Genomic DNA, 12,699 nt, shown 5'->3' with positions numbered 1-12,699 from the left:
TAATCAATTCCCTAATTCCTTATGAATTTGCAGTGTGTATTTAGAATGTTAAAATTTTTTTTTCTTTTTGGCAGTTTGGGAAATTATGCATCGCTTCATGGACAAATATATTGTAAACCTCACTTTAAACAACTTTTCAAATCTAAAGGAAATTATGATGAAGGTTTTGGACGCAAACAGCATAAAGATCGATGGAATTGCAAAAATCAAAGCAGCTCAGTTGACTTTACTCCCAACGAAGAACCAAATATGTGTAAAAACAATGCGGAAAATACCCCCATGCTTGGAGAGCTTAATAAACATTTAGATGCTGGTAACAGTGAAGGGCAAAGGGATGACTTGAGAAAATGTGGGGAGAGGGGAAAATTAAAAATCATTTGGCCCCCTTCCAGGGAGATGCCTAAGAAAACCTTCCCCCTTGAGGAGGAGCTCAAAATGAGTAAACCTAAATGGCCACCGGAAATGACAACCTCTACATCTGCTGAATTTAAAAGTGAGTCGCAGATAGAACACATGAAAACTGTGGAAAATAAAGAACAAGATAACATTTCTTTCCTGCAACCATGTCTGCAGCCCATCCACATGTGTCAGAAAGTGGATTATACAGGAATCAAAGAAATGGAAATGTATGAAGCAAGAAAAGATGAGAAGAAGGAAGGAAATAAGAATGTGCAAGATAAGCTGAATGAGCCCAAAGATACAAAGAATAAGAGGAAAAGTGAAATGGATCTTCATGACAACAGTAATGTGGTTGTGCAGAGTGCTGAGAAGGAGAAAAATGAAAAACCTAATGAACCTGATGGTACAGAAGTTTTACAGGTTACTAACACTGATGATGAGGTGGTGCCAGAAAATCGTAAAGAGAATTTGAATAAGAATAATAATAACAATTATGTATCAGCGTCATATCTGAATAATCGCAGGCAGAAGACATCTATTTTAGAATTTCCTAATCTATTGCCACTGTCAAGTGAAGCGCACTACACTGCAAATGAATATCAAACTGAAAACTTAGAAAATGCTTCTAGAATCTCAGAGTTACTTGGTGTATTTGAATCTGAAAAGACTTACTCGGGGAATGTACTGGCTATGGCTCTTGATAAACAGACTGACAGAGCTACTGCTGGCAGTCCTATGCAGTCTGTCCCCAAGTCAGGCCTCAATGACAGGATCATAGTAAAGGGGAAAAGGTCAATGCCCTCTTCTGATACAAATATCTTGAATATCAAAGGAAACCACTCAAATAACAAAAACCTACAGTTCTTCTTTTCTAACACCGTGAAAATTGCTGCTTTTTCCACGAAGAATGAGAACATTTTTAAGAGTAATTTAATAGATTCTGTAGATCAAATTAAAAATATGCCATGTTTATATCTAAGAGAATTGGAGAAGGACATCAGACATTGGCATGGTGAAACAATAGGAGCAGCACGTATTAATGGAAACACAAGTTTTGATGTTTCAAGCAGTGAATTTACAGCTGAGCCTCCATTTCCCACGGTGGAGGTCCAGTTTGAACAACTCACGGTGGAAGAGCAAATTAAAAGGAACAGGTGCTACAGTGACACTGAGTGAAACATCTCTGGCCACTTGCAGTCTGCACTCAGGCATCGAGAAATATCAATGCCCTGAAATAGGACTTTGGGGATTCTGATAACCTTTTGTTGAACTTGTAAACGTTCAGAAATCTCATGTCTATCACAATGGAATATTCCTTGCATTACGCTATACGTTGTTTTTCATAATTGGTTTGAATCTGAATGGAACGAAGAGATGAAACAACATGGCTCTGTTTTCCTGTCAAACGGCACTTAAGTATATTGCTCTGTTTTTCAACATGCCAGATAACATCACTGGTGACATTCTATACTGCTGATATTTATCACTGTTCTTAAACTTCCTCTATAATTTCTGCTGAAATAAAATTAAACCACCTGGGGTGCAAACCAAAACACTTGTGTTTCTTTTTTCCATACATATTGTCATTCTAAGTATGTATGTTTTCCATGATTTAGGAAGTATTTGTCTTGGGCCAAATATTTAATACACACACACACACACGCACACACGCACACACACACACACACACACACACACGCTCCTGGAAAAATTAAATACTAAACCAAAGCCGCAGTATTGTTAGAAAATATAAAATATTCTTTCTCCTTTTTGCTCTTTCTGTAAAGATACAAACGGTACTGTGGTTCTTTAATTAATTACCTACATTAAACTATCATGGAACATGTCTATAAACATGTAATGAAAAATATCAGTTTTCTTCAAATTAATGTGGAGTCCATACTCAGAAATCAAATGAACTGGAAAGGTTTTAGAAGTTACTTAAATGAATTATGCCAATTGCATTTTTAATTGCTTACTATATGCAATTGATAAACATACAAGCGATATCACTACATCTTGTCAGATTTTTTTCTTATCCTAATTAATGGATATTAATTTTTTCTGTTAGGAAAACAGAAGATTTGGCTTCTGAATTTTCTGCTGAATTTGCCTTTCCTCAAATACATTTGATGATTCTAAGAAGAAAACTAACATGAATATAAATGAGCTGCTTCCTGGTGATATTGAATGTACGTATATGAAACAGGCCCTATCCCATATTTTCCTACATAAGCACAGACCATTGCCTGTCCAAACCAAAATGCAGTGTTGAAAACTCGCTCTTTTTAGAAATTATAACGATTCTCTCTTGTTAGTATGTTCTCAACAGATACCTGAGACATTATTAGTTTGCTAGGGCTGCCATACAAAGTACCACATAGTGGATGGCTTAAACAAGAGAAATTTACTCTCAGAGTTCTAGAGGTTGGATGTTCAAGACCAAGGTGTCAGCAGGATTGGTTTCTCCTAAGGCGTCTCTCCTTGACTTACAGACGGCTGCCCTCTCACTCTGTCTTCATATGGCCTCTCCTCTGTGCAGGTGCACTGCTGATGTCTCTTCCTCTTCCTGTAAAGACACTAGTCCTATTGGGTTGGGGCCCCTCTCTGAGGACCTCATTTAACCTTAATTACCTCTATAACAGCCCTACCTCTAAATATAGTCACATTGGGGGATAGGGCTTCAACATATACATTTTGTGGGGACATTTTTACTCAATTTAATTGAATACTGTGAGAGTCTGCCAAGAAAATAGTAAGCTGTGGGGCTACAGTAGCAAAATTATTGTTTAAATTGAATTAGTGCACTTTTGCACTGCTCTTCCTATATTCTTAAAGACACAGCATTATACCTACAATCATATATGCTGAAATTACACAAATGTTTCCATAGAGAAAAAATAATTTATGAATGATCATGACATAGTATCTTAAGATATAGTTTCTTAATGTCAGCTGTGCTTTTACAAAAGTGCCTTTCTTTATAAAATTCTACCTTGGGACTTTGCCCACTTAATCTTTGTAACCCAGTCCACTGTTCAGTTATGTTAAAACTTGGGATTAAAATAAGCTAAGGTACATATCAGGGAAAACAATAGAAAAATATGAATTGTTCTTCTGTTTACCCTTCATTCAATCAACAACATATTGTTTTAAAATCTTCTTTATCAGAAATATCTTAATTATTGACTTCATCATCTTCCTTAGATGACATGTAAGACTTTTTAAAAATTCAGATATACATAGAAGTCCAAATATTGTTTTATTTAGTAATGAGTATTGTTTCACTCTATGACAAAATCTTTCAGCTAAATAAATAGCAAGCTTTAGGAACTAAAGTACAGATAAACACACAAATCCAAAATACAGCAAGTTTTCTTATTGTTGCAGACAGGGTATCAGTTTGCCGGGGCTGCCATAGCTAAGTACTACAGACTGAAGAGCTTAAACAGCCAGAAATTTATTTTCACACAATTCTGGAGGCTGAAGTCCAAGATCAAGTTGGCAAGTTGGTTTCTTCCGATGCCTCCCTACTTGGTTTACAAATGGTCATCTTCTTTCTGTCATGGTCTTTCTTTTGTATGGATCTGTGTCCAGATTTCTTCCTCTTATAATGACACCGGTTATATTGGATTAGGGCCTACCTTAATGACCTCATTTTACATTAATTATCACTTCAAAGACCCAACCTCCAAATGTAGTCACTTTTCCAGATACTGGGGGTTAAGGACTTCAACATATTAATTTTAGAGGGACACAGTTCAGTCCATAACAGCAGTAATCCCCTTTCACCTTGAGTCTTTTTAAAATACATCTATTAATATTATGCAACAACTTCCCCAATAATTTTTCACTTGGGATTTATATCACAGAACTATGTCATATATAGATTTATGCTATAAAAATTAGTATTTCCAGGAAAATAACTCTCTTTCAAAGGAATCAAAATGGGCTCATGATAGACCAAGTGGTTTACCAGAGGAGGCTGTATGATGTCAGAGCTTAGCATGTAAGGGGTTTTGCATTATTTTTTCAGGACTGGACCTTCCAATGAATCTTATAAAAATGTCCTGTTACCCAGAAAACTGTGTTGAATTATCTTTTTCAGCTTCCACACAATCAACCCTTGTGAGAGATTTGGAACTCTAGGCAGCACATTCTTTGGTTTAGGACAATGGTTTTCCCACAGTGCAATAATACTGCAGAATGCACACCTACTACCCAGTCCCTAATGTGCAGCCAACATGTGCAGCTGCCATATTTTTCCCCAGACTAACAATTCTCTATAAACATCTCTAGAGTAATTTCTAAAGGCACATTAATTTTTTAAGGAACTGGAAGATAGAAAAATAATACTTTCTCTGCTATGTTTTAGTAACTGGCTACTAATTACTATCCAACTGAGGAGGAGAAAAGTTTTCCCATTGCTAAGAAAATGAACTTATAGAAAGACAATCACAGATGTTGCAGTGAAAGAGAAGTGCAATACATTTTCTCCTCTCTGGAAATGCTATTGAGAACCAAGGGTGATTTCCATATCTAATGTAAAAGTTTAAAAATCTGCAGGTATTAACAGTAATATAAAATCTTACTTTAGAAAAATTGAATTTACATGGAGTTCAGAAATAGGCAATGAACGTAATACTCAGATTCAAAATAAGAGCCATGAGAGCATATGAGAGGTACTGAAGAATTTGGAGTCTCAGTCTCATGGAAATTATCTCTACTAGAAGACAAGAAATATTTTTGGATAAATATAATCTAAAAGTAATTTAATCTCAGATTTGATGGAGTCTTTTGGAAAGGCTAATTTAAGCTACCTAACAAGGTTCATTCACCATGGATATTTCCCCCCTAAAATATTATAAGAAATTTTAAAACTTTAGGTATTTGTATGCAAATTAAGTGATAGAGGGAAAGTAATAGTTGTAGATTGTCTACAATAGGATCATTATCTTCTAATATAGTACCTCTTTGTAGAAAGTAAACTGATGGATAGAAAGCCTGAAAATATAGACTGTGGTGCCCTAGTCAACAGCCATTCCACAAATATTATGGAACCCTTGGTATGTGTTAGCACAGTGATTTTTCTTTTTAAAAATAAATCATGGTACCTTCCATTTAAGCTCTCAGACTGGAATAAAAAACACTTAAAAAAAAACATTAATTACAGCTGATGCTGATGGATATAGAGGGAACCAACCCAGGAAAACGTATAACCACAAAGAGTTCTCTTAAACTGAAAGACTTCAAAGTAGTAGTAAATAAACAGGTGGGAAATTTGGGGATTTGAAAGCTAAACTGTCTTCATTTTGCCATAATCATAATTTACTTCGATGTAATTATGTGGTTGTGGATTCTACTATGCACAGGCAAGATTCCCCCTGCAGGAATGAATGATTTACTTCCCCAGATGCTGGAAGTACTGCCCACAGAAGCCTCTTCTCTTTCAGACCCCTGCCAGGATTGGTCTAGCAAAAGAGAGCCACTTCCCTCAACATGGACTGTATTCAGTAATGATCAATGAAAGGACAACCCGGCACAAATCTGAAGGGTCACTCCAATGTCGATCTCCCTGTAAGGTTGGCTGAGGTCTCTACTGAGCCTACAACACAACTCAACTTCTCCTTCTGCCCAATCTGCCTTCTTCCCCATCCCTTCCCTGCCCTTGGAACCAAGAGCACACCCTGATAAAACATCCCCAACATTAATCTCTGTCTCAGAATCAATGTCTTTGAGAACGCAACCTGGACCAGCTGGTGCTAGGAGTGGCCCAAGAAAGCAGATACTGGCATGATATTTGGAGCTAAAATATTTGCTGCCTGACACTGGGCACAAGATGGCAGTGCAATTGTTAAAAATCCCAGCATTGTTGAACTAGAATGGCTATACTGATTGAAGCAAATCCCTAGCTGGTACCATATGTCAGATATTTCAGATGTGTAGGAGAAATAGCAATTACTGCAATGAAAATGGAACTGAGTGGCCATTGTTAAGCCCTGTCACTCTGTGGGGAAAAATTAACAGAACACTGAAAGTAGTAATCAACAACAAAAGGCTAAATAAATGTGGTTTAATTGTAAGAGTAGCTGAGCCCCATGGAAGGTTAAAGTTTTTGCCAAGGTCAGGGACTTGTTTGGAAAAGAATGGGATCCAGAACATGGATGGAGATAAGTTGGCTGATGCAACCAAAAATGTTGAAACCCCAGATTCCTCTGAATGACCTGAGCCTATGGAAGTGGCCCATTCCTCCCTATTAAAGGTTAACACTTAAATTCTTACTCAAAGATGATGTGGGTCTTCTCCCCAATCAACTGGGTGCTTCTGCTGGTCTTAGCTGACCTCACTCAAGTATCAGCAAGTCTTCTGGGAGCTGTATTCTAGGTTGTGCTTAGCTGGGACAGCTCTGTAGTAGGTGATTCATCCTTCTCCTGTGACCTGAGCATGTGATTCTGAGCATGCCCTTCTTATGGTGATGGCAGAAGTAAAAGAGAAGAAGGAGAAACACTGGCACACCATTTACTTCTGCCTCATTCTAATGGCCGAAGCAAGTCTTATATTCAGAGTCAGAGTGAGAGCACTGCAAGCCTCTAGCTGTATAGTGTTTACTTACAGCAAGAGGGGAGAGAGTGTGTGCAAGATCCAGCCCCTTACAATGTGTTGGTCCACCATGGCTGGTGGATCCACTCCATAGCCAACATGGGCAGTGGCAACTCACTTCATGCTACAGTAGAAGGACCCTGACCCTTGCCCCATGGAGTCTGAAATATAGGAAGCTGAGGGTGTTCCCAAGAGCCATTGACACACCAAAGCTAAGCAATTCCAACAAAAGTTTGCATGTACCCTGATACGGAGGGAACAGGCTTGTAGGTACAGGCTGTGCTCTGAGCATTGCGTGCAGTGTGATTTGTGACCTTTCCAGCATGTCCTTTAGGAGCACAGGGTTCTTTGGGGTAAAAAAGAGGAGGTGTCCTGCTGCACTTGGACCCATCCCACACATGATTTCTGATGAATGAAGATTTAAAAGTTTCATAGAGACAATAATTGGTAACGACAACTACAGTATCCACCCTCTCATTTGCCACATGTTTTGTGAGATGGTGGCACATGTTTATTTATTAATTCTCATGGTGTTCCTTTCATCTCCATTAACTCTTTCTTTTAGGAGCAGGACAAACTGGTTAACGGATATTTCTGGTAAACAAACCTTTCTATATTTCCTATATAGAAATTTCCTCAAACAAATTAGTTAAAAAGCCAATTCCAAAATAATTTGTTATTTCCTGAACTCTATCTAACCTAAAATATTTCTCGTTTGATAAAAGTTTCAGGGATTTTGTAACTGAGATGATACATAAAACACAATTAAGCTGGCAATGTCTAAGAACAAATAATGGGAAAAAAATTATTAAATGCCATACCCTAGTTCTTTTTAAAGTCTTAAAAAAATCTTAATCCCTGAATTTCATACTGTAAGTGTACATGTTTGTATGTGTGAATGTGAGTGTATGTGTTTAGTAGCTAATATCCAAATTATTAAAAAAATATCAATATCAGCACTTTTCAATGCTGTTCAGCCTGTTTTTAGCAAGCCAACACATTTAATCTTACTGCTGTCAAAATCACCAACACTGGATGCGTACTTGTTATAAGTTAATAACAACATTATTTGGATATTTATTATCAAATGGATAACATTTATGTTACCAACTGTAATATTCAGGTTATGCATTTTACTCTCTTTTTTGTTAATACTTTCATTGGTTTGTTGTTGACGACGTAGATATAGTACTTGTAAGCAAATGCACGTCCATTAACGTAATTCTTGTAACCATATTATAGCTACTCAAAACATTATACTAATCTCTTTTATTTCCTCATCTCTATGATTCCTAGCAACTTTACCCATGCCCAAGGCTTCAATTATCTCTTTAATATCGGTAACTCCCAAATTTATATCACCTTCCCTGAGCTCTCCTCTGAACACTAGAATCATATAGACAACTGCCTGTTTGACAGTTTCTCTTGGGTGTTTCAATGGCACCTTAAATCCAGCATGTCCAAATCAGAGCAGCACCCACTCCCTACCTCCAGCGTCAAACTTGGGTCTCTCCCTCTATTTCCTATCTCAGACTCCATTAGCCATCCAGTTGCTAAAAAACTAGGACTCATATTTTATACTCTTACTTTTTCATCCATTCACAATTAAAATCTTTCACCAAATCCAATTGATTTTTACTGCTTAAATAACTCTCTTACCTTTTCTTCCTAGCACAAATCACATTTGTAGTTTTATGTGTTTTTAACAAATTATTTGTTGAGTGCAATTAGCACTCAACCCCATCCCTCCCATACTGACTGAAAGCTTTATAAAGAAAGGACTGGGTCTGATTTTACTCTCCACATTTCCTCAAGTCCCAGCAAAAAGTTTGGTGTATGGTAGACATTTAATTAATTTTGAAAAAATTGAAAGAGCCAATCACTATTTAAATCTAAAACTTGAGCCACTGTATTAGAATTACATATGGAAATGGATAAGGATATCTACTGGAATGGTTTTTGCATTATACACAAAGTTTCAACCACAGACTATGTTGATAATATTTAAAAGCAATACTTCCAAGAGAACTGCAGTTGTACTCCCAGATTGCCAATTTAAATGTCAATGGCACCATTGGGCATTTTTCTAGAACAATGGCTGAATGGGTAGACTTCATTATTACAAATAGTGCTAGACAGATTTTTACAGGAAAACATGTTTATTTTCTTAAAGACTGACAAAATTAATCCAGTACCTAAGGATAGACAAATTCATTCATACAAATACACTCATAAATACATGTGAAATCTGTATTAATATACATTACAATAGCTTTAAAGTGTATATTTTCCCATGTATTAGTAGTTACCTTTTTCTGTACAATAACTTGTATAGAACATTTTGGTTGGATAGTTAAAGGCTGGAATGATGATAAGTCTTTGATTTGGAGGTCACATTTCAAAAAGTATACCCACATATAAATAAAATGATGTTAAATATGGAATTTTAAAGGAACTTATTTAAAGTATAAGAATTCATATGGTAATACCTCTATTATTTTTACTAGCTCTAGAAGTTTATGTGGTTCTCTTGTAATTTATAAAGCATGTCAATATGATTTATCTCAGTCTTCACAAAAACCCTATACTGTATGTAAATCTTTACTTCACCTGACATATAAAGAAACTGGGGCTCAGAGAGGATACATATTTATCCCAAGATAACCCAGTAAATTAGAAATGAAAGAGATCTTAGAATTCCTAGTTTAAATTTGAGGAAAACAAGATTTAGAGATTTTGAGTTGCCCAAGATCATGCATTTAATACTGTGACACAAAGACATGAAAAAGAGTTATTATTTGAAGTCCCATACCCTTTCCTCCATCCAAACAGTCTCTGTGAAAAGTTTGTTGTGATTTTGCTACCAAGAATTTAAACTTCATTTTCTGACTTTATTTTTTGCTCCTGCATTTATCATTGTATATAATTGTGATATATATAGATATATACATGTGTGTATGTGTGTATATATCACTTATGCGTACATGTACATCTATGTGTGCATATACATATGTATGCACACACACTAATGTTCTAGCACTACATGAAACATCTATTGCTCAATCAAGGTCCTACACGTGATGTGGCTGAAAAAACAATATATTAGTTTTTACATAAACACATAATTTCAATATGTTTAGAAATTTAATGTGTTGATGATTTTAATGAACTTAGATAACCTATGGAGTCCATTGTTTTTGGAAGATTTTAACAAGAATTGAAAAGAAAAAAAAAGGTCTGGATTAACCATTCTTTTCTTTTCTTTTTTTATTTAACATCTTTATTGCGGTATAATTGCTTTACAATGGTGTGTTAGTTTCTGCTTTATAACAAAGTGAATCGGTTATACATATACATATGTTCCCATATCTCTTCCCTCTTGTGTCTCCCTCCCTCCCACCCTCCCTATCCCACTCCTCTAGGTGGTCACAAAGCACCGAGCTGATATCCCTGTGCTATGCGGCTGCTTCCCACTAGCTATCTACCTTACGTCTGGTAGTGAATATATGTCCATGCCTCTCTCTCGCTTTGTCACAGCTCATCCTTCCCCCTCCCCATATCCTCAAGTCCGTTCTCCAGTAGGTCTGTGTCTTTATTCCTGTCTTACCCCTAGGTTCTTCATGACATTTTTTTTTTTCTTAAATTCCATATATATGTGTTAGCATACGGTATTTGTCTTTCTCTTTCTGACTTACTTCACTCTGTATGACAAACTCTAGGTCTATCCACCTCATTACAAATAGCTCAATTTCGTTCCTTTTTATGGCTGAGTAATATTCCATTGTATATATGTGCCACATCTTCTTTATCCATTCATCTGATGATGGGCACTTAGGTTGTTTCCATCTCCGGGCTATTGTAAATAGAGCTGCAATGAACATTTTGGTACATGACTCTTTTTGAATTATGGTTTTCTCAGGGTATATGCCCAGTAGTGGGATTGCTGGGTCATATGGTAATTCTATTTGTAGTTTTTTAAGGTACCTCCATACTGTTCTCCATAGTGGCTGTACCAATTCACATTCCCACCAGCAGGGCAGGAGTGTTCCCTTTTCTCCACACCCTCTCCAGCATTTATTGTTTCTAGACTTTTTGATGATGGCCATTCTGACTGGTGTGAGATGATATCTCATGGTAGTTTTGATTTGCATTTCTCTAATGATTAATGATGTTGAGCATTCTTTCATGTGTTTGTTGGCAGTCTGTATAGCTTCTTTGGAGAAATGTCTATTTAGGTCTTCTGGCCATTTTTGGATTGGGTTGTTTGTTTTTTTGTTATTGAGCTGCATGAGCTGCTTGTAAATTTTGGAAATTAATCCTTTGTCAGTTGCTTCATTTGCAAATATTTTCTCCCATTCTGAGGGTTGTCTTTTGGTCTTGTTTATGGTTTCCTTTGCTGTGCAAAAGCTTTGAGGTTTCATTAGGTCCCATTTGTTTCTTTTTGTTTTTATTTCCATTTCTCTAGGAGGTGGGTCAAAAAGGATCTTGCTGTGATTTATGTCATAGAGTGTTCCGCCTATGTTTTCCTCTAAGAGTTTGATAGTTTCTGGCCTTACGTTTAGGTCTTTAATCCATTTTGAGCTTATTTTTGTGTATGGTGTTAGGAATTGCTCTAATCTCATACTTTTACATGTAACTGTCCACTTTTCCCAGCACCACTTATTGAAGAGGCTGTCCTTTCTCCACTGTACATTCCTGAGGATTAACCATTATTTAACCAGAAATTACAGCTAGGCAGGGAACTAATTGTCATTTATTAGAGAAAACAGCTATGCATGTCCACACAAAAATAATATAAATTAGTGGCAGGTAGCATTCATCTTTTGCTCTGTTCCAAGCTCACAGCAAGGACAGCACTGTCGTTCCTGATCTCATTTACTCCTCACAAGTGTTCCATGGGTATGACATGAGATAAAGTTTCATTATTCCTGGTGAAGGGCCTGTGGATTAGGGAGGTTAAGTTTCTTGACTGAGTTTAACCAAGTTATCCAGCTTGTGAGTGCCGAAGCACAGACTGAAATTAGACCTAACTGACTAAAAAGTCCATTAACTATGGCTTTTCCACCTCCATCTGGCCTCTCAACCCTTCATTGTGTGTGTAAAAATATATACATGAAATGATCACATATATACATATGAACACAAGTATGCACCAGTAATGTGCCTATAACTATATAAATTTATACATTACAAAGAATATACACATGTACAATGTATATGCACATCACATTTTGTGTGTGTTTCTATGTGCATTTGTGCGTTTGTATACACACACGTATATTATTACATGACTGCAACCAGGTACTTATGCCTGTACCTTCCGAAGACACATTTATAATGTAAAGTAGAGAAAAAAAATAAGATTACTTATCGAAAATGTCATCAACCTCAGGGAATGAAAGTGAAGGAAATATATCAATCCTCCCGCCTACCTTAAAGGCAAGCAGCAAGCAGAACTGCTCTTTTTAAATCGATGAAATTAACAAAAGCAATTGAATGTGGCAGAGAGGAGATATCAGGTAGGAATCAGCACATGTGGGACCTGAAGACTGTGAATAACTTAGAGAAAGACATCAACGCCTCTGCTGCTAGTAATTACCTCACTCTCCATGTGACTGTAAAACATGGCAGCATTTGTCCCTGTGCCTGGAAATGTCAGGACGTGAAATGTTCAGCCTTGGTTATGTGAAACAGGACAAG

At 36.6% G+C, this 12,699-nt stretch overlaps 1 protein-coding gene across 3 annotated transcripts in view; it reads left to right on the top strand.

Moving 5' to 3' along the window:
• Positions 1-1,947, top strand: part of XIRP2 (xin actin binding repeat containing 2) — a 340,525-nt gene extending 338,578 nt beyond the window's left edge. The window contains exon 9 of one of the 3 annotated variants that reach the window (XM_032637472.1): positions 75-1,947. In XM_032637472.1, coding sequence (XP_032493363.1) covers positions 75-1,575 — 1,501 coding nt within the window. In that variant the 3' untranslated portion in view covers positions 1,576-1,947. The remainder of the gene's footprint in view (positions 1-74) is intronic. The other 2 variants (XM_032637471.1, XM_032637470.1) reach the window with 2 other exon arrangements.
• The last annotated feature ends 10,752 nt before the right edge of the window (positions 1,948-12,699 follow it).

This window comes from Phocoena sinus, chromosome 7, assembly GCF_008692025.1.
Source record: "Phocoena sinus isolate mPhoSin1 chromosome 7, mPhoSin1.pri, whole genome shotgun sequence".
Classification (NCBI taxonomy): domain Eukaryota; kingdom Metazoa; phylum Chordata; class Mammalia; order Artiodactyla; family Phocoenidae; genus Phocoena; species Phocoena sinus.
The sequence above is the reverse complement of the archived record's forward strand: the minus strand, read 5'-3'. Positions and strand labels throughout refer to the sequence as shown.